General features: G+C 42.8%; 1 protein-coding gene across 11 annotated transcripts in view; it reads right to left on the bottom strand.

Annotated features, from left to right (window-relative positions):
- The window catches only part of STAG3 (STAG3 cohesin complex component), a 28,873-nt gene that overhangs the window by 5,329 nt on the left and 2,103 nt on the right, over positions 1–21,441 (bottom strand). For 4 of the 11 annotated variants that reach the window (XR_011524353.1, XM_070566282.1, XM_008527309.2 and 1 more), the window contains 28 exons: positions 21,298–21,400; positions 20,789–20,905; positions 16,926–17,022; positions 16,121–16,197; positions 15,620–15,824; positions 15,043–15,194; positions 12,005–12,078; positions 11,065–11,188; positions 10,472–10,570; positions 10,174–10,253; positions 9,732–9,839; positions 9,348–9,462; positions 9,081–9,186; positions 8,798–8,901; positions 8,447–8,539; positions 8,232–8,321; positions 7,774–7,974; positions 7,581–7,651; positions 7,386–7,473; positions 6,823–6,903; positions 6,648–6,740; positions 6,336–6,504; positions 6,072–6,208; positions 4,966–5,067; positions 4,282–4,430; positions 3,895–4,023; positions 3,647–3,804; positions 33–207 (listed from right to left, as the gene is read on the bottom strand). Coding sequence is in view for 9 of the 11 variants with exons in the window: in XM_008527309.2 (XP_008525531.2) it covers positions 33–207; positions 3,647–3,804; positions 3,895–4,023; positions 4,282–4,430; positions 4,966–5,067; positions 6,072–6,208; positions 6,336–6,504; positions 6,648–6,740; positions 6,823–6,903; positions 7,386–7,473; positions 7,581–7,651; positions 7,774–7,974; positions 8,232–8,321; positions 8,447–8,539; positions 8,798–8,901; positions 9,081–9,186; positions 9,348–9,462; positions 9,732–9,839; positions 10,174–10,253; positions 10,472–10,570; positions 11,065–11,188; positions 12,005–12,078; positions 15,043–15,194; positions 15,620–15,824; positions 16,121–16,197; positions 16,926–17,022; positions 20,789–20,905; positions 21,298–21,400 (3,297 nt within the window). In the remaining 2 variants the exon portion in view is untranslated. Of the gene's footprint in view, positions 1–32; positions 208–3,207; positions 3,274–3,646; positions 3,805–3,894; positions 4,024–4,281; positions 4,431–4,965; positions 5,068–6,071; positions 6,209–6,335; positions 6,505–6,647; positions 6,756–6,822; positions 6,904–7,385; positions 7,474–7,580; positions 7,652–7,773; positions 7,975–8,231; positions 8,322–8,446; positions 8,540–8,797; positions 8,902–9,080; positions 9,187–9,347; positions 9,463–9,731; positions 9,840–10,173; positions 10,254–10,471; positions 10,571–11,064; positions 11,189–12,004; positions 12,079–15,042; positions 15,195–15,619; positions 15,825–16,120; positions 16,198–16,925; positions 17,023–20,788; positions 20,906–21,297 lie in introns of those variants that run through there. The other 7 variants (XR_011524352.1, XM_008527308.2, XM_070566281.1 and 4 more) reach the window with 4 other exon arrangements.

Below are 21,441 nucleotides of genomic sequence, written 5' to 3'. Positions count from 1 at the left end.
TCAGACACTCAGATTCTCCCCTTGGACCTCACCCTTGGGTAAACTCTGATTCTGAGCCGCCTTCTTCTTCCATCTCTTCCAGCCCCCCCAGGGGCTGCCTAGTCTTCACAGCTGTGGAGGTGAGGGTGGGTGTAGGTGGCATGCTGGTCAGCTGCAGGCTTTCCTCTTGGGATGAAGAGATATCCTCTCTGTGCCTCCTGGAGGGGCCTGCAAAGAAACAGATGCACATATTAACTGTAGACCAGGTATCACCACAGATGTGTTTACTTTTTTAAGACCTGCCCAGGACTTGGTTTGGGAAAGTTAAGAAAGAAGAGACTAGAAAACCCATATGGCCTCATTATGGTATGACTAAAAAATGAGCAGAGTGCTACATACTAAATGTATACCCCCATGTACTAAAAAGTAAGGCTTATAGAATTGTATCTAGGACTTGTCCAAGAAAAACTTACTGCATAGTTTAAAAAACAAGAAGGAAAGAGAATTAAATATACATTGCACAGATAAACAGTAACACATGAAGACAAATGTGAGAGAGGGTTAGATTCCTTAAGATTGAAAGGTGTCAGCCAATCGGTGAAGACATCTGAGGTCCTAGTCATTCACGATTTTTTAAGAAAAACCTTAAAATGGCAATAGAGTTTTGGGACTTGAAGCTAGGGTGGAAACATGAGGGACAGGGAGGAAGAGAAAAAAGCCAGAAAAAAATGAGATGATTGCAATGTCAGTGCAGTCCTGATATGAAGGATAAGTGGAGGACCTGAGGCTCAAAATGTTAAGAAACTCTCTCCTGCAGTGATCTGAGAAGGTAGAGGAGAAAGAATCCACACACGTCTCAGAAAACCCAGGTAATGCTATTTTTTTTTTTTAAAAAGAATGTTTTTTCCATTCTTTTCTCTTTTTTTTTTTAAGATTTTATTTTTTCCTTTTTCTCCCCAAAGCCCCCCAGTACATAGTTCATAGTTGTATATTTCTCGTTGTGGGTTCTTCTAGTTGTGGTATGTGGGATGCTGCCTCAGCGTGGTCTGACGAGCAGTGCCATGTCCGTGCCCAGGATTCGAACCAACGAAACACTGGGCTGCCTGCAGCGGAGCGCGCGAACTTAACCACTCGGCCACGGGGCCAGCCCCCCAGGTAATGCTATTTTAAAACATAAGTCAAATTGATATCAGTGTCTGTCAACTGTAAACATTCATACCCCCAATTACTCTCTCTCCCCAAGGCCATGTTCGTATGCTGAAACCAGTAACTGGAAAGTGAGTAGCTAGTGGTTTAAGTGGAGAGCTACAGAAAACAGGGAAGAGCCACAGCAATGAGCTTATATCTGCAGGTACATCCTCCTAATCTCCCCAACCTATTAATGGTGTAATGCCCAAGGTCTCAGCCCGTAGACCTTCCAACTGCCCCATCTTCACTGGCTTCCTCAGCCATTCAGGTTGACAACGTTAAATACCAACTCCCAAATTTATCTCAAGCTTTTGCCTCTCCCCTGAACTCCAGGTTCCTATCCCCAGCTGTCTGTCTAACATCTCCAATCAACACAGCTAATACCAAAGCCCCGATCTTACAGCCTTCCCGTCTCAGTTGCTATGAACTCCATCCTTCCAATTGTTAGGCTAAAACCCTTGGAGTCAGCCTCAACTCCTCTGTCTTACATCCCACATCCAGTTTGTCAAAAAGTCCTATTAGTGGTATCTTGCAAATGCATCCAGAATCTGGCCACTTCTCACCTCTATTTTTGTTCATTGCTGTGTTCCCAGCACATGGTGCTCAATAGATATCTGTTCAATGAACAATGGAACTAATCTTTTCAGTTTTATCCTACTTTTACAAACCCTCTGATCTAAGCAAACCAATCTACACATCGATGTGCTTTGGCTAACACATAGCTTTCTATGTTCTGCCTGTGCTATTCTGCTGATCCATGATACTCACTCTTCCTCTGTTCAGCTTACATAAATCTTATTTATAAATCCATTTTTCAAGCTCCAGCTTAAATTCCAGCTTCTTGATTAAGCCTTCACAGATCAACTAAACTTAAAGTGATCCCTTCCTTCCTTGAATTCTGCAGCATTCATCTGTCAAACTCATTTACTAATGCCTGTTCATAATTCAGATTTTCTATACATGTTTTTTCTCTCTTTCCTATTAGATAGTAAGCTGCTTGAGGATCTTTCATGGCCTCCAAAACACCTAATACAGTATCTTGCAAATAGTAGGCCCTCACCAAATATTTTTTGGTTAACTGACTAAAGGTAGAGTTTCCTGGTGGTATAAGGGATAATTTTAGGTGGTATACAGAAGACATTAAAAAGAAGTTGTAACCTATCTCACACCCTCACACCATATACAAAAACTAACTCAAAATGGATCACAGACCTAAATGTAAAAGTTAAAACAAGAAAACTCTTAGAAGAAAACATGGGAGTAAATCTTTGTGACTTTGTACGAGGCAACGATTTCTTAAGATAAGACACAATAAGAACAAACAACAAAAGAAAAAACAGACATGTCGGATTTCATCAAAATTAAGAACTTTTGTGTTTCAAAGGACACCACTGAGAAAACAAAAAGACAACCCACAGAATGGGAGAAAATTTTTGTATATCAGATATCTGAAAAGGGATTTGTATCTAAATTATATAAAGAACTCTTACAACTCAAAATAAAAAGACAAAGAACTCAATTTAAAAATGAGCAAAGGATCTGAATAGACATTTCTCCAAAGATATACAATTAGCCAATGAGCATGTGAAAAAATGCTGAACATTATTATTTAGAAGGGCAAGACAAATTTAAACCACAGTGAGGGTCTGACCCCATGGTGTAGTGGTTAAGTTCCCACGCTCCGCTTCAGTGGCCTGAGGTTCATAGGTTCGGATCCTGGGCGCAGACCTAGCACTGCTCATCAAGCCACGCTGTGGTGGCATGCCACATGAAATAGAGGAAGATCGGCACAGATGTTAGTTCAGGGCCAATCTTCCTCATACACACACACACACACAAACCGACAATGAGATGCTAACTCATAGCCACAAGGAGAGGGATAAAATAAAAAAATAACAACTGTTGGCAAGAATGTGGAGAAACTGGGGGCCCCGTACACTGCTGCTGGAATGGTGAAATGATTAAGGCACTTTGGAAAACAGTTTGGTAGTTTCTCAAAAAGTTAAACATAGAGTTACCATGATCCAGTAATTTCCTTACCTCCAATCATCTATCTCCATACTTCAGACTGGCCTGTCCTTCATCCCATAAATTTTTCCCCAAGCCCTGGATCAAGGAGACAGATGTGAGAGCACATCTCTCCTGTCTCCTTGCAGATTGATCTTGCAAATAACAGAATACAAGATGTCAAGGAGGGGCACCCTAAATATACAGATTTCTTACTTCAATCTTTGGTTTTGTCATTAGTTTCTATCTGAATTTTCATAGAGTTTTCCTATTTTAGTTGGCTAGATAAACCTTGAAGAAAATGAGTACTCCTAACGATAGTAGAAGTATTTAAAAATATTTTTTACTTGACCAAAGGCAAAAGTTTGACGGAGGTAAAAGACCACATACTGCTCGTCTAGGTAGTGGCAATAAAAGCAGCAGTGCTGAGTACCTGACGTCCAAACACACAGCATAATACACAGCCTTTTACCTTCAATGCGCCTCTTCTTGGAGCGGGGGTAGCCCTGAAGGCTGGCCTCTGCTGTATTCTCCATAGGGCTGAGGGAGTGGCAGTAGGTGGTGACTGGACCCCAGGGATGGCCAGGTGCTTGGGAGACATCTTGCAGACACTTTTCCAGGTAGGACAGTCTAAGGAAGGAGTGGGATGAAGTGGTCAATGGCCCTCACCACACCCTCCTTTCCTAATTCACATCTTCATCCACCCACCTACTAACTTACAGTAGCTGCTTGTCCTGATGGAAGAGTCGGGGAGAAAACTCTGAAAGGAGCTCCAGGAATGCTAGATTTGGGGGCTGACCAGAGGAGCCAGCTGCAGGAAGCTCTGACAAGGAGAACTTGATGCCTTCCCTAGGTTGAGCAGAATTATCTCAGGAAGACAGTCCCTTCCCACTTCCCTCCCAGGACAGAGGCATCCTGTCTAAGTGCACCCTCCCCCTGCACCCAGCTTGCCTCCCAGAGCATACCTACCTGCCAACCCAACTTGTACTTCTCAACATGCTTATCCTCACTCCAAGATATCACTCCCAGCTCTCCCTGTACACAGACTCTGGCTCAGCCCTCTTAGGAAGATGCAAGTACCTTGACTTCCAACCAATACTTCCTTACTTGTGTAGCATGACCACAAGGTCACGGTTCTGTAGCTGCTGGGGTCCAAAGCTCAAGGCAAACCTCCGGGCCAGGTCCCTCATCTCGATGAAGGCTGGAAGCTCATTCAAGCCCTCGGGCCCCTGTTCCTGTAGCAGTTCTGTGTATAACTGTGTCCAGGAGACATGGTACATTTGGGAAAGAGAGGAGCAAGGCAGAAATAGAGAAGAACAGCATTCCCTTCTCTGCCCAGAAATTCTAAAAGGCTGGGGACGCCATCTGCTATTTTTACTTTATTTCCTCCCAGGACAGTGGCCCTATCCCTGACCCCCTCCAACAGAGAAAGCATTCACCCCTGCTCTTTAACAATAAATAAAAATGTCTCTGGTAACTTAACAGGCTGAGAGAGAACATCCCAGAAAAAAACCAGGAATTCCCTATCACTTTATTGTTGGTGCTCCCATGCCCTGACTGACTTAGATTTCTATGGGGTTGGAGTGGAAACTGCCCAGTCAGTTAAAAAATACTTTCTATGGGTCTGCTAGCTATGAAAGGGATTGCCATGGAAAGTAAGAGTCAAAATAAATCAGAAAGTTCCTGCTCTTAAGGATCTCACGTTCTGCACGGCTGGGGGCGGACATAGAGGTTGTGGACTACAGGCAGGGCATGTCATGGGTTTGAGGCACTGGAGGCAGAAGGGAGTACCTGCTTGAGGCTCAGCAGCAGGATGCGGGAACAATGACTTCGGTCAATCTGCCTTGCTCTAGTTAATGTTTCCTTGATAATGTCACCATAGTCATTGTAGAACTGAGGGAGAGAAAATGGAGAAGATAACGTTTGACCATAAGAAAAGACAGTTTCTGTTTTATTTCTTCCTTCACATCCCTAATCATGTCTCCTGCCGAAAGTGCCTCAGGCAGAGAAACATGAACTTAAGCATAAAATAACTCAGACTAGACCTTACCTCTAGCCAATTAGAAGCAAAGCCCCAAAGAAATCAGAGTTTAGGCAAATAAATAAGGGAAGAAACTCTGCCCTCAGCCCATTTCTTGGAGAAGGAGGATAGTAAGCTTGTCAGGGCCCACTCTCTTTCAGCACTGAAGCCTTCACTAGCTGTCTCTCCCCACTAGAAAGAAGCTCCATGAAGCAGGAACTTTTCTGTTTTGGTCACTGCTGTGTCCTTAGTGACGGGAATGGTGCTTGGACCATAGCAGGTGCTCAATAAACAGAAATCAATACAGCGGTGGGTTGAGGAAACCTTTTGTGAGGACTGATCCCTCTTCCATTTACTTTTTCCTTCTTACGTTCCCATCACATAGACCGGGTTCACAGAAAAAAAAAAAAGATTTCTGGAGGAAGAATAACATATTTCCTTTCCAATGAATTTCTTCCTCCTAACAGCTTTTTCTCCATAATTATTTACTACTAACGCTCTTTTTTAAAATTCTTCTCCCCCAAGCCCCCCAGTACACAGTTGTATATTCTAGTTGTGAACATTCTAGTTGTGAGTGCCTCTCGTTGTGCTATGTGAGATGCCGCCTCAGCATGGCCTTATGAGTGGTGCCATGTCCGTGCCCAGGATCCGAATCAGTGAAACCGTGGGCAGCTGAAGCAGAGCGTGCGAACTTAACCACTTGGTCACGGGGCTGGCCCCATAACTCTCTTTTCTTTGTCCCTTTATTCTAAACTCTGATTACTTTTTCCCACCTACTTCTCCTTTAAGCTTGATACCATCATCTCCCCCACCCTCCTTTCTGTAGTGCTATAGTCTCTGAAGTCATGGCTGTGTTCAACTTGATGCCTCACTGGACCTTGTTGTAGTGTTTGAAAACATCTGAGGCTGCGTCCAACTCCAGCACCCCATATATCAACAGCTTACAGAACCCGGCCAGAAGGCGGCGACGCTGGTGCAGCTGCTCTATCTTTAAATGATCCTCCTGGGAATGACCTGGCTCACATCAAATGCAGAAAGGAAATATCAGAATCACAGGTTTAGGCCTCCTGCCACAAATGCCTGAGGCAGGCCCAAGCCCCGAACACTTATTGAGCCCCAGGTATATACAGAGTCCCTGTACCACTGCCCAGTTCTCCAGGCTGGATGAAGACGTGGTCCATGAGGAAGCTGGCTAGCTCAGACTGGAGAGTGGCTTCAGGAAAAAAGACAAGGGGCCTAAGGAAATCACGTCCCCCTACAATCATCTGAGGGCTGAAGATGAGAAGCAGATCACTTAATAAGACAAAAGCCTGTTGGGAGAAAAAAACAATGCTTAAAAAGGACAGAGTATTGACCAAGATGGAAGTTACACAGCTAATTTCTCCTTAGAATGGGGTTCCTCAGACCATGGGGGGAGACCTGCCTCCTTAGTCCCACCTGAGTAAATGCTCACCTGCTCCTGGATCTCAGGAGCCACATCTGAGAGGCAGCTCTGGCAGAGTTCGCAGAAGGCCACCATCCTGCCCTTCAAGCTCATCAGCTGCTTCTGTGGAGACAGTGGCTTGAAGGGAAGGAATGAAGATGCAGGCTCCTCCATTCCTGTTCCCCCTACTCAAACCCATATTCACCTGGGAAGCACCTGATCCAGAAACGTGGGTTAGTGTCCAGAGAATGGAAAAATAGACAAGAGTCAAGGCTGGCAGCATCACCTGTAAGAACCAAATGTCACAAAAATGAGGGGTAGGTCAGATGAGTGAGGGGCAGATAGGGAGGGAGAGAAAGAAAAAGAGAGAGAGAGACAGACAGACACACAGTGTAGTGAAGAGAGACAAAAGCAGTGAAGAAGAGAAAAATGAGATTAGGAGAGACCCAATTCCTTTCCTGGTGGAAACGAACTGATTCCAGATCATCTTCAGAGGATTCTATCCTGCCACCTCTCCCTAATTTACCTGAAGTCTCCTAAAATCCCTCAATATTACCCTTGACTCCCAGGAAACCAGAGAAGATGGCCGTTTCAGGCGTTGGAAAGTAAACTTCACTTTCTAAGAGTGGAATGGAAGGAATGGCACACACGCAATCTTCCCCTCGCGTTTACTCCACATCCCTGGGACTGGAGCCCCCTGGGAGAGTTGGCCACCTAGGACACGGGGCCCTGAAAAACTTCTCGCCTGCCTCTACATCTCCAACTTGCCTGGTGAGGAACCTCTCCTGTGTCCACAGCCTTCCGGAGGAGTCGGTAGCATGGCTCGTAGAGCTCCCAGCGAGTTAGGTCATGAGCACTTGCGGGTGGGGAGAAGGAAACGTTACATTTGAACAGAATGGGAAGAATCAACTCCAGACACCAGTAGGAACAGGAGACGGAGCAGGAGGTGAGCTGCTGACTCACTTGTAGAAGGCAGAGAGGCGCTTCAGAGTGGCTGCCAGACTATACACCTCATCCTCATCTAGGAAGGACGACTGAGGAAGAAAGAAGGTCCATGAATGGGATTTTCCCAAGAACTCAAAGATCCAGGTTCCCTGTCTTGTATCCCTCTCCCATCTGAGTTTGGGGTGTCCCATCATTCAGCCCCAGTTTCTACCTGCAGCAGCTCTTCAAGTTCCTGTTGGAAGCGGTCGGTCAGCAGATCCACCAGTTGGCTGCGGGCAAAGTCCACCCGGCTAAAGAAGGTGAACTCAGGATTACAGAGCAGATAGAGGGCGTGAGCGCCAGCCTCAAGCACCGCTGGCTCCGCATGCTTCACCACCACCTCCTGGAGTTGCTGCAAGAACAGCTCCAGGTGCTGAGGAAAAAAGGTAGGAGAAGATAGTGTTGTGGGGGAGGTGGGGAGGACAACTCTCCTGGAGGGGAGAAATGCTGGGGGAGATAAGAAATAGGGTTCAAAGCATTAACCTTCAAGGATAAGAAGCCTAAGAAAGGGGAGGCTTACTGATTTTCTGGAACCCAGGTTCTTGAGAAGAACCAGATACTGGCAGTAGAATCTTTGGCTCTGGCAGGGAAGCAGCAAGGTATAGGAAGTACATCTTCCTTCCTCCTCACCTTCTCCAAGCGCCTGGTGCAGTAGATGTTGAGGTCAAAGTAGTTGAGAAGCTGGAGCAGGGGGGCAACCTTCTCTGCATCAGCTGAGAACTGGTGTTTGAGAGGGAGACCTACTTGTCAGCAGATACATTGCTAATTCTTACTCCCATTCCTCACCGGAGGCCATTTCCTTTCACCCACTCATTCCCCGATGCTGAACAGTGGGGCAGCTCTACCTTGGCCAGGAGCTGGGGCAGCAGGGGGATGAGGTGCTCAGTCAGCTTCACTTTGTCATTGGCTTGGATCTTACGTTCTTTAGGGGTTAAGCCCTGGAAATAGAGTCATGGAGGCGGGGGAGGGGGAAGTGTGGAGAAACACTGGGTCCAGAGGGTGTGTACATGTATCCCTTCTCCCCACGATCTTACGTACCAGGAAAGAAAAGAGAATTCAGCAGCTGCTTTCAGATTTGTTTTCCAGAAATGGAATTCTTTGAGGGGCACCCTAACCCAAGACTTGAGGATAAGGATGGACAGTATCTGCCTGCATTCAGTATTGCTAACCAACCTAACCCACTCTTCATGCCATACCTTCCTTCCAGTGACCCGCCCCACAGGTGGGTGACCCTCTGAAGCTTGCTGTACACTGGACACGAGGATTTCTATAAGTGTGCTCTCCTGCACGTCGCCCAGGTCTGGGTTGGTAGGAGGATGAAAAACAGAATCGTAGATTAGCCACCCTCCATCTCCAAGTCCCTCAGGCACTCCCACTGCCCACGACACCTATGCCTTTTATAAGTCAGGAAAGAAATCTCTCCCGGTTACCTCCTAGGAGGTAAAAGTTCCCCTTCCCCAGCTACCATGTGGCACATACTCTGGTCCTTCTCCAGAAGCAAGCTTGTCAGACTCTCCCAGTTCTTCAGCTGAGACCCTGCACAGTCCCATAGGCTGTCTACCAAATAAGCTGCATGATCATGGAGCTGTGGAAGAAGGTAAACGTTAAGTTACCGAAGCCACATTAAAAAAACTCTAGGAAGTGGCTACTGATTAACAGGTCTCTCCTTCTATAGTGCCAGCTGTCATCCTTCTGTACCTGCAGGTCTTATGCACAATAGCCAAACAGCTCCTTTCCATACATCACCTCACTCTCCACAAAGAAGGACAGCAGAAGACGGAAGAAAGTCCTCTGGGAGCGGGGGCTTTGGCGTTGCTCTTTCCCATCCACTGTTCTTGTCTCACACTCAGGGTAGAACAGCCTAGTAGAAGGGACACAGGAAAGAGGCACAGCAAGGGAAGAAATAAGGGGTGGAATAATCACCATGGAGGGAAGAAACAGTGCAAGGAGGGGTATGAGGAAAGAAGAGGCGCAGAGCTAAGGAAAGCCTCAAGGAGCTAAGAGGAGAAAGGAGACACAAAAAGAGACTTTATTAGGTAGGAAGAGTCCTTAGGAAGAGCAGCAACAGATGAGGGACAGAAAACAACAGAGGATGGTGTTAAAGGAACAAAGGAAAGGAGCCTCACTCACTTCCAGTATAGAAATTCCCCTGCAGCAGAGGCCAGGGCTCGGTTAGAGGCATACACAACAGGGTAGACGCTCTCACAGTCTGCATCTGTCAGCACCCCTTCCATGTTCCTGCCAAGAGAAAAGGAGAAAGAGCAGGTGGATGTGGATGCTGTCTTCTAGCACAACTAAGGCTAAACAAAAACAATGAGGCAAAAACAATGAGGATTAACTCACAAAGAACTTTTAAATGAAGAATGGAAGACGGAGGGGTATGGAGAGTTAGAGAAGATAGGAAACTGCCCCCCCCCGGTGATCTTGTAACTCAGGAATGACCTGTCTTCCAGTCATTACACAAGGAAGAGTCAACCTATAACAGGTGGAGGGATTGGACTCAGAAGGAGCCTTTCCGAAATTGGAAAGATAAAAGTCTGAGATGTTTGCCTCCCCACTTTCCAGGACTCACTTAAGGATAACTGTTAGTAACTTGACGGCCTCCACTGCCACATCGTACTCTCGGTCCATGACCATGGAAACCATCCGGTCCTGTTGAAAGGAGAACATCACTCAATACCTCATTTTATCTGTCCGAAAACAACATGCTTTCTTAGAATTTAGAGATTTCTAAAGAGAGGGTATAAAAGCAGATGCTGGGATAGCTACAGACATATAAGAGCAAGAGAAGTGGAAGGATGAGGTGGGGAAACAGGAAACGCAAGAAAGAGCCAAGCACAAGGTAAAAGTGAGTCCCATCTCAATTTTACCTTGAAGCGGCTGGTAAAGAGCTCCAGGCGTGCAGTCAAGTCCTGGTTGCTGTACAGCCCTTTCAGAGCCTTCAGGCACTTCAGACGGACTTCTCGATGCTATTGAGGAGAATGGGAATATGACTGCTACTCCTCTATTTACCCCTACTGGGCCTTGATACTCCCCTCTCAGATTACTCATTCTGGGCCTCGATGTCCCCTATACCGAGGACTCTGAGACATCTCAGAGACAATGAACGGCTGTCTTCTTCTTTGAAAAACAAAAGGGTCACAGCAGAATTTAGCAATCACGATGAAAAAGATCTTTTGGCTAGCACCCTAGCACTTGTATTGCCAATCCATCAATAACTTTCTTGCTTTCTCATAGGGAAAGTCTTCCTCCCTTCTACTCTGGTTTTGAGGCATTTCATCTCCTAGATATGTCTTTCTCTCTTCAACCTTATCCTACCCTCCCCAATACTGGGGGAGTTTTGAGGTTCAGTGCCTTGAAGGGTTGATCACTGATCACTAGTCAAACACCTAAGCGGCAGGACCAGGAAAAACTGAAGCGTCCTAGGGCAAGGAAGAGGGGAAAGGAGAGACTCGACTCTCACCTTATCATGCAGGGTCCAGCCAATATATTTTAAATAGCTGTCAGTGAGGAAAGAGGTACTGTAGCTTTGCATCCAACACCCAATCTCCTCGATGCAGATAGCACGGATCTCAGGAAGGACATCCCTAGGCACAGAGAGACAAACTGACCCTTATCACCTTCTCTCCAAACTCACTTTGCATTCTACCAGACATCTCCCTGTAATAGAAGAATCTATTTTCTTGACTAAATATCATGTACCATGCCTTTCATTTCCTCCTCCTAAGGTAAACACAATACATAAAAAAGTAAACATTTTCTTTCTGTAACCAGCCAATAAAATAGTTGAACTTATCCTCCATGCCTCTTTTAAAAACTGATTTTGGAAGTTAATTTAACTGTTGGCCAAATTGAGTGTGTGTTTTATTTCATTTCACTTCAAGAAAAGATTAAATCAGCGTTAAGGGTTCTGGAAAGGCAGAGGTTGAAATCTAGGTAAGAGTGAGAAACAAATACCAACACTCTTCTTAATTCTACCAGTTCTTTGAACAGAATAAAACTCCCCTGCCTTTAGCACAGTGAAACAGCAGGCTGGGCTAGTCAAAGGCTTGCCAAGCTGCACACACTCAGAAAAGCCCTGCCTTTTGGCTCTCTGCTCTTGTCCTCCCAAGTCTCCGGCTCCAGGAAGATGGAGCAAGGGAAGCCTTGGGCAAAGCTGGAGAAGAATACTCAGTAATGCCTCATCTTCTTATTTTCTCTCCCAGAAGAGCTTACAAGATCCTTCATAGGTGGGGATAACCTAAACCTTACAAATTTGAAACACTGACTGTTAGAGTTTTTGCTCTAGCTGCATCAGTTCCGGGACTAACCAAATAACTCAGGGTTAGGAGGGAGCTGTGCTACTTCTACAGACTCCATAACTAAGGACCAGCTGCTTCAACGAGAGGAGCCCATTAACTCACCTGTACCGATGTACAAAGACACCCCTGAAGAGGGCATTCATCATCCCCTCAATCTCCTCTTGATGCTCTTGGAGCTGAAGGACAAGGAGGAACAGGTCAATCTCTCTTGTACCCCAACAGCATAAGGCCAGAAAAATATAGAAAAGCATGATTTCAACCTACTTCCTATTTATTACAAGACACAATCAGAACCCATAGTATCCTATGTGCCTTTTAAACCTTCTAATTCTGGAAGAAGGTTTATAGTCAACCAATGCCTCAGAAGTTTCTTTATGTTTGGAGAAAATAACATTCCCTCTGTGTCTGATTATTTTGCCTATCTTTGGCTATTCAGAGGCCCTAGCTGGTAGCTATATATGTTTTTGACCGACAATAATTGGGAAAGTAAATTTTTAATAGATAGTTTGTTTGACAGAAGAAGTGGAACAAATAAAAAGAGAAGGAAGAGATTAGATTAGTGGTTCTCAACTAGAAGCTCTCCAGGGGACATACAGCAATATCTGGAGACAATTTTGGTTGTCACAGTGGGGAGAGATATTACTGGCACCTAGTGGGTAGAGGCCAGAGATGCTGCTAAATATCCTGCAATGGCACCATAGCCTCCCAATGTCAATAGTGCTATTGTTGAGAAACCCTGGATTAGAAGACGACTAGGTACCAAGGAAGCAGAATTATAAGGGAACATTCTTTAAGACAACTGACCCTACCTCGGCAATAAATCAACATACTGGGGAAAAATGGGTGGAGGTAGAGGTTCTGTATAATTAAAAAAATTAAAAAAACACAACAACCAGGGGCTGGCCCCGTGGTCGAGTGGTTAGGTTCACACACTCTGCTGCAGGCGGCCCAGTCTTTCGTTGGTTCGGATCCTGGGCGCAGACGTGGCACTGCTCATCAAGCCACGCGTCCCACATGCCATGGCTAGAAGGACCCACAATGAAGAATATACAACTATGTACTGGGAGGCTTTGGGGAGAAAAAGGAAAAAAATAAAATCTTTAAAAAAAAAAACAAACGCCCCCTTCCCCCCAAAAACCCACAACAACCAAATGCAACGCATAGTCCTTAATTAAATCCTGGTTAGAATTAACCAGATATAAAAGGTATTTTGAGGACAAACGGGGAAATTCAAACATGAATTAGGATCAGAAAATATTAGGGAATCACTGTTAATATTTTTGGATGTGAAAATATTATTGGAATTATGTAGGAACGTGTCATTTTTTAGAAGACATATTTAAGTCTTTAAGTTGAAGTACCAGTATGTCCACAATTTACTATAAAACAGCAAAAAAAAAACCCAGAGGAAACACATATGGTGAAATATTACTTGTTAAATCTAAATAATTTGTATATAGTGTTCATTCTACCAGTGTCTCTATTTTTTTGAATGTCTGAAAAATTTCATACTTAAAAGAAAAGGAAGGAAAGGCATGGAAGGAAGAAAGGTGGGTCATTAGTATCAAGTTCTACAGAAGTTTGGAAAACGGAGATTGAGAAAAAGTCACTGGCCATAGGGATTAGGAGTCACTGGTTTGGGGAGAATAATTTCAAAGAAAAATGAGGATAGAAGCCAGGTAGCAAAAAGGATTCATTTGGGTATTAAGGAAGTAAGGAAATACTAAAAGGAAGGATAGAAATGGAGTAGCTCACAGAGGAGAAGAGTGAAGGGAAGATTCATGGGCCTATATACATTTATAAGTGAGAAGAAGAAAAGAGTGGGGAGGGAGAGGTTAAAGACAAAAAGGGAAAGAAAACTGATGAAGCAAGAGGCTAGAGAAATCCGAAAAAACATTCACATTACTGAACATAATTTAAGATCTGAGACAGACCTATGTATTTAAGGTTTAAGATCATACTGGCAGTGAAAATAGCAAAAGAGCATGAAGGAAGTGGAAAGTTCCCTTCTCTAATGATTTAGCAGAGAAGAGATCTTTTGTGAGGACTGGGAAAACAGTCAGTGAGTACAGTTAGACACGGTGAGTTCGGCCAACCTCATGGTGGAGGAGTCTCAGATATTAAGGGGGGGAATTAGTGTTAGCCTCATGACAGATATAGCTATTAAAGGTTTAGTGAGTGTGAAAGATTTTGTTGGGGCTTATGTTTTCCAGTGGTTGTCTTTTAAGTTTAAAAGGAAACAAAGCAAGTACCTATTATGCACCAAGCCAGGTAATTTACTCATCATCTCATTTAATTTTCATAAAAAGGTAGAATTATCAACATCCCCCCCTTACTTTTTGGTGAGGAAGATTCACCCTAAGCTAACATCTGTTGTCAGTCTTCCTCTTTTTATGGCTTGAAGAAGCCCTGCACTAACATCTGTGCCAATCTTCCTCTATTTTGTATGTGGGTTGCTATATCAGCATGGCTGATCAGTGGTAGGTCCATGCACAGAATCTGAACTAGTGAACCCGGGCTGCCAAAGTGGAGTGTGCCGAACTTAACCACTACACCATGGGGCTGGCCCTGAATTACCCCCTTTTTAAAGAGATGGTACTAAAGCTTAGAGGTTACATAAGGCCACGGAGCTAGTAGCTAATTGGAACAGAATTTAAATTCAAGAGTAACTGAAAGGCCTGTGCTCTTTCCATTCCTTGAAAACTCGGCCTCCTTTGTCAGTGGTTGGCTTTAGTTTCCTGAGGTGACCGGTACACTGTACATTTGACTAGAAAGTCAAAACTTAACTCTTTAGATGAGATGCAGGCACAACACTTAAACACTTCTGGTAATGAATGTAGACAATGGAAACCAAGCAACAGTGGCATTACAGAGAAATCCAAAATTTACTCTAAATTAGAAATGATTTCTTGAGCCAACATCCTAGAAACAAGATGAACATGCAACGACCTGACAGAATGGGTCTATTAAACTATTGCCAGACTCCACTATTCGTGATCTGAATGGTTGCTTGGGGGCCTGTGCCTTACTAGAGAGAAATGCCTGGGGACTGATTAAGTGGGCTGCGGCAGCAGCAGCAGCAGCAGCGGATGGAAGGAAGCTGGGAAAGAGAGGGGGAAGAAGCAGGGAGTACTTCTCACCTCTTTGCGTTTCTCCAACAGGCTCTCTAGCCGCTCAGGTGCTCTCTGTCCCGGCCCCTTGCTTCGTTCAGCCTCATACTGACGGTGATTGTAGTCTTTGTGCACACTCAGCTGGAGGGCAACTCTCACCAGGGAGGTCATTAGTGTCATAGCTTTCAGTCAGGAAAAATAAGATAAGGGAATCATTACTTGAGTCAGAGGGAGAAGGGCAGGTTCAAAAAAGATAGAAAAAAAGAGCAGCGAAAATGAAAAGCTAGAACAAAGTGACCCTAAAATCCTATGACTGACTGTTCTGGAGTGGACTTTTTTTCTCCCTAACTCTTCTGGGCTTCTTTTAATCCACAGCATATTCCCAATGGTGAGCTATGAGAAATATGTCAAGGCTGGAAATCGTCACTGTGATCCATCCGTTTTTACAACTCAACTAGTGAGAAACTGGACTGAGATTTGGGATAAAAGCAGCATGGCCTTGAAGTAAAGAGCTAAGATGTAGATTGGAAAGATGATCCAGGACTGAAGAGGGGAGGAAAGTCCTACCAATTCCCAGAACATTTACAGAGTAAAAATGAGTGCTTACCAGCCAGGGTGCTAGTGTGACGGAAGGCACGGACTTGGGAGTCTGAGAGGCCAGTGAGCAGGGAGATGAGGTTGTCCATAGGGAAGCCATCATAGAGGAGGCCGTACTGGCATCGAAAGACCAATGTCCTCACAAATTCACAGAAGCTACCCTGGAACTTCTTCCAGGATGGACCTGGAGCTGTCAGGGGATAGTCTCCTGAGTCCTACAGAAGGGTTTACGAGAAGGATGGGAAACTTATTACCAGATGTATGAAGCCATAGGGACTTTGGATGTCAAAATCCAATAGTATAATAAAAATGTATCTCTGTTATATCTCATTTCCTGCTATTCTCAACTCTAGAGGCATATTCAGGTAATATCTATGGGTCCCATTTGCCCCCAAGAGATTGAACTTCTCCTTCTAAAGTTATCCTATTTCCCAGACTCAGAAAGAAGAAGATAATGGGCCCTGTATTTTGAAATAAGAGTGGCAAGAGGATCCTGGTTGTCTTCCTCCACCTCATTGAACTGTTCTGTTAGGTGCCGGATGATCTCTGAGTTGGACATCTTCCTGAACATCTCTTGGGTCACAGTGCCTGAGGAACGGAGGAGATGAGACACTTACAAGGAAAATAACAGGACACTGTGACTATTTACACATACACGTAAAGATGAGCTAGGGAATATACTAGAAAGAGCTTAGGCGGGGAATCAGAAGACCTGCATTCTAGTCATAAATCTGCTACCATCTGACTGTGTATCTGCTCTAAGGCAACCTTTCTAGAAAACCCAAAGAAATCAATTAGTGGAAAATGACAGTTAAAAAAAAAAATCCAAACAAACTAAAACCAAAGAAAGCAATAAAACTACACTGATTCTGGATTCTTATAATACAACCTGCCTGAGACTATATGCCCCAATAAATTAGGTCATGGACTTTGGGGATCTGGGGGCCCACAGCTTCAGTAGAGAAATATGGGATAAAGTGGCTGAGAAATAAGGAGTAAGAAAATAAAAGATTATTTCACCTAGAGAAAGGAAGACTAAAAGATGTCTGATGGTCCATTTCCAAATTTGTGAATATCAATATCGTTGCATTAGTATGAACAGTTAGTTTTCCCCAAAGGGTCTTATCTACAAACCAGCATAGTTTCCTACTGGCTCACTTCCAATCAACACTGTAGTTAAATAAGTGAAACTTATCTTATGCTTTACTTTCTCCCTTTATTTAAGACATACCTAATCCTACTCATTAAATGGAGGAAAAGTTTCATGACATTGGAGCAAAAAGCTGGGAATTAGAAAGGGGTACGAATTTCCTCACCTTTACATCCACAAGATTGGATGAAAAAGTTAACGAGCTCCAGGAATCCTGCATCCTGGTCTTGCTTGTAGCTATCCAGCCACTCATCCACCAAAGACTAGGAAAACAATATGGATGATTTTTATTTCTGGAAATATGACAGACTAGAAATCCTGTATGACCTTCCCAATTGAAGTATCTAAACTTCTGATTAAAATATTAAAAACATGTTTTACAATGTATTGCTGAACTGGAATGAAAGGCAGAATTTTGTATAGGCCAAAAATGAAGTGAAGGTAGCAATACTGGGAGATGAGCAAGCTGACTTTTGCCCTGAGGGGTCTATGAAACCCTGGGAATTCTGGCTTTCTGTCCAGAGGACCACATGCAATGCAGAACATTGGAGACAGAGCCGGAGGGCTTTCCAAGAAGAGTAGTCCAAAAGGAGGCTCCTGCATAAAGCTGGGTCCTGCAAAGAGTCACATCCTCGTAAAAGCAAGAATGAGCAATAAATCTACAGGTCAGAAGGGGACAGCAAGAAAAGTAACTTGTTACGACCTTAGTGTGAGGTGGAGGGGAAAAATAGAATTCTCCCTTGAGAATTCATAACTATAAACCAGCTCTCATGTCTAGATTTTCAGTCCAGATTCACACTGCCTAACCAATCAGAATAATCTCAGAGAAGTTAATTAAAAGTGATTCTGCAGTGTCCTCAGTCAACTAACAGAAGCAAATGCAGGTTCCTCTCTTAAAAACCCACCTTCAACCCAGGCCCCAAAGAATTCCAAAATACAGAGCTCCACGGAAAATGAGCGGCTCACAGTAAAACCTAGCAAAGAAACAAGGCACTGAAAGTAAGAATTAGCAGAAAAAACAGACAGTAGAATTATACTCACAGACTTCAGACACTAGTGTTATTACAGATTATAAAGTTATTATCCTAAGTATGATTAAAGAAATAAAAGAGAATCTTGCAAGCAGAAGCAAAGAACAATCAATTTTGAAAAGGGCCAAACAAAATTTGTAGAAGTGGAAAATATAATAAATCAAGTTTAAAACTTCAATGAATGGATTAAAAGCAGATTGGACAGAGAACAGAAGATGAGTGAACTAGAAGATTAAGTCAAAGAAATTATCCACAATGCAATCCATAGAGACTAACAGAAATAATGAAAGAGCTATTAAGAGACATGGAGAATAGAGTGAGTTCTAATGATGTCTAACTGAATTCTAGAAGATAATAGAATGAGAAAGAGGCAGTATTTATAAAGAATTTTCATAGTTGTTGAAAGACACCAATCCTCAGAGCCTGGAAGCTAATGGATCTCAAGTATGACAAATAAAAAGAAAATTTACACCTACAAACATTCTATAAAACATCAGAACACAAAAGTAAAAAAAATCTTAAAAATAGTCAAAGCAAAAAGAGATCACTTACAAAGGATTTGCATTTAACACTTACAAACAAAAACATTTCCAAATTAGATCTGCACAAATATGTTAGCCCCTAGCCATATGTGGTTATTAGAATTAAATCAAATAAAAATTAAAAATTCAGTTCTTCAGTCACATCAGCCACGTTTCAAGCACTCAACAGCCACATATGGCTAATGGATACTATACTAAACATCAGTGATATAGAACGTTTCCACAGGTACAAATTGTCGTATTAGCACTAACTTAGACTGATAGCTGACTTTCAGCAGCAATAAGGGAAGTTAGAAAGCAGTGAAATCATCTTTTTAACGTGCTGAGAGAAAAAAACGTCATCTTAGAATTGTAAAACCAGCAAACAACCTTTCAAGAACAAGGGTAAAACACATTTTATACAAGCAAAAAAATGAGTTTGTTAGTAAACTCCATCTAAAGGAAATTTTAAAGAATAAACTTTGAACAACAAGAGAATGATTCTGTACGGCAGATTTGAGAAGGAATGGTAAAAAAAAATGATAAAAATGTAGGTAAGTATAAACAAACACTATAAAACAGTAATGTCTAATTTGTTGGGAGAGGGGGAATGGACAGAACGAAAACACTGTACAACAGCATATAAATTGGAAGGGGCAGTTGGAATTAAAACGTGCTTAGGTTCTTGCAGAAGACAGAAATCCAAAAGCAAGCAAGGAAAGGTGAAAAAGAAACAGAAAAAGGGAAGTTAAAGTGAAAGCACATAAAATTATAGAAATAAATTCAAATGATCAGTAGCGACAATAAATGTAAATGAACTAAACTCTCATTAAAGGAGAGATTAACAGCATGGATTAAAGAACATAATCCAGATATATGCTGTATGCAAGAGACAGACTCCAAACATACATAGAAAATTGAAAGTAAAAGGAAAGAAGACACAAGGCAAATACTAACCAAAAATAAAGCTAGTGTAGGTTTGTTAATACAAAACAATATTTTGTCTTAAAGTATAAAGATAAAAGAGTGTCAGTATATAACAAAAAAAGGTTCAATTTACTAGGAAACAAAGCCTTAAAATATTTAAGGCAAAGATGGGCATGAATACAAAAGGAGCAACTGAAAAAGTCACCTTTGTAGATTTTAACACACCTCGCACTGTAATTGATATATCAAACAACAACACCCTTCCCCCCAAAAAACTCAGTAAAAATATCAAAGCAGTTATCACATTTAACATTTTTGATCTCACCCAAGAGAACACTGCACCCAACAACTGGAGAACACATAATCTCTTCAAGCACACGTAAAATAGTTCCGGAAATGGACTAAACGCTAGGTCAGAAAGCTAGTCTCTATAAGTTTCAAGGACCACATTTTTTTTTTTACAATATAGAAACTACAATCAATAACAGAAATATAAATACAAAAACTCCATATGTGTGAAAATTTAAAACTTTTCTAAAAACTATAAAAGTCTACATTACACACCAACATGGGTGAATATCAAACAATTGAAATAGTTAAGTCAGAGAAGACTATATAAAGAATGATTCAGGGGCCAGCCCCGTGGCTGAGTGGTTAAGTTCATGCGCTCTGCTTCCGTGGCCCAGGGTTTCGCTGTTCGGACCCTGGGCGTGGACCTAATACTGCTCATCAAGCCATGCTGAGGCAGTGTCCCACATACCAGAGCCAGAAGGACCTACAACTAGAATATACAACTACGTACTGGGGGGCTTTGGGGAGAAGGAAAAAAAAGAGGAAGATTGGCAACAGATGTTAGCTCAGTGACAGTCTTCCTCAAAAAAAAAAAAAGAAGAATTCATTTATTTAATTAAGGAACACATTCATTGGTGATAAAACTATAATAAAAGACAAGGGAATGATTAACAAAATTTACTTTAGTGGCTATCTCTGGGTGGTGAGGGGACTGTGGGGGTAGGGTGGAGAGAAGATATACAAGGGCCTCTACAGTACTATTAATGTTTCATTTCTCGAGCTGGGGCTAGAGATCTGGGTGCTCATTTAAAAAATTTAAAATTACATATTAGCCTTATACGATTTTACATGACAACAGAATAACAAGAAAATTATAGAAAAAGAAATGTGGAGAGGGAAAAAAGAATTAAGTATAACTGTCAAAGTGGAGCTAAAAAATGACAAGGGTGAACAAACTGCCATGCACATCCAAGCTTTCTCTCTAGATTATCCAATACCTCTCTTGCCTCCTCTATCAATCAATAAAGGCAAAATCAATCCTGCGATACTTTTAGGAAAGGAACGTTCTCTCTTACCCAAGGTCTCCCTTATATCACTTCAAGGATTCGAACCACGGTCTTATCTGTCTTTCATGATATATAGGTTATGTTCACTAAAATGTCCACATTCAAGCAAGTTTGTAGACATTTGTCCTTATCTCTCCACTCTACAAAGGGTGAGATGGTATCAAGAAACAGAGGTGAGACACTCTGTTTTACCTGCATGTCACTTTTGGCAGCCTTCACAGCATCAAAGAGATCACTGGCTGGTGGCTCTGACTCTTTCTGGCCATGACCACGTACCATTTGGGACCCCTTCTTTGGATGTTTTGCCACCTAGTAAGTATAAAGAGATCAGGAACATTTTTAAAAAGTGAAAGTGATGTTGACAATTGGTCTCATCATCATCATGCAGGAAGGCTTAAGTTGCCAATTCCACAGCAGAGCTCGAGTTACCGACTCCGAACGAAAATACCTGATTTTTATACTGCAAACTTTATTTCTAACTTTGTCTCCTTTTAAAAGTCCTTTAGCCCCGTTCCTGTTCCTCTATATTCTAACACTGTCTAATCTTATTCTTTTCTCTCCAAAATTTGCCTTCTTCCTACTTCTGTCCCTTAACATTCCTTAGTCTTGCCCTTTCATCAAACATAGCGCCTGAGCCTCTTCTAAGCTTTTTTTTTTTTGCCACTTCCCAGACCAGGTTCAAAAAAACAAAACCGACTCACTGGGGTTGTTTTGAGTGGTCGTTTGGCCACTCTCTTCTTCACGTTGCGTCTCAAGCTGTCTTCAAAGTCACTGCCTTCATCAGCTGACACAGAATCACTCTCCCTATGAGGGAGCATGGTTCCTTAGATACGACACCTCAGCCC

This window comes from Equus przewalskii, chromosome 12 (genome assembly GCF_037783145.1).
Source record: "Equus przewalskii isolate Varuska chromosome 12, EquPr2, whole genome shotgun sequence".
Taxonomy (NCBI): domain Eukaryota; kingdom Metazoa; phylum Chordata; class Mammalia; order Perissodactyla; family Equidae; genus Equus; species Equus przewalskii.
The sequence above is the reverse complement of the archived record's forward strand: the minus strand, read 5'-3'. Positions and strand labels throughout refer to the sequence as shown.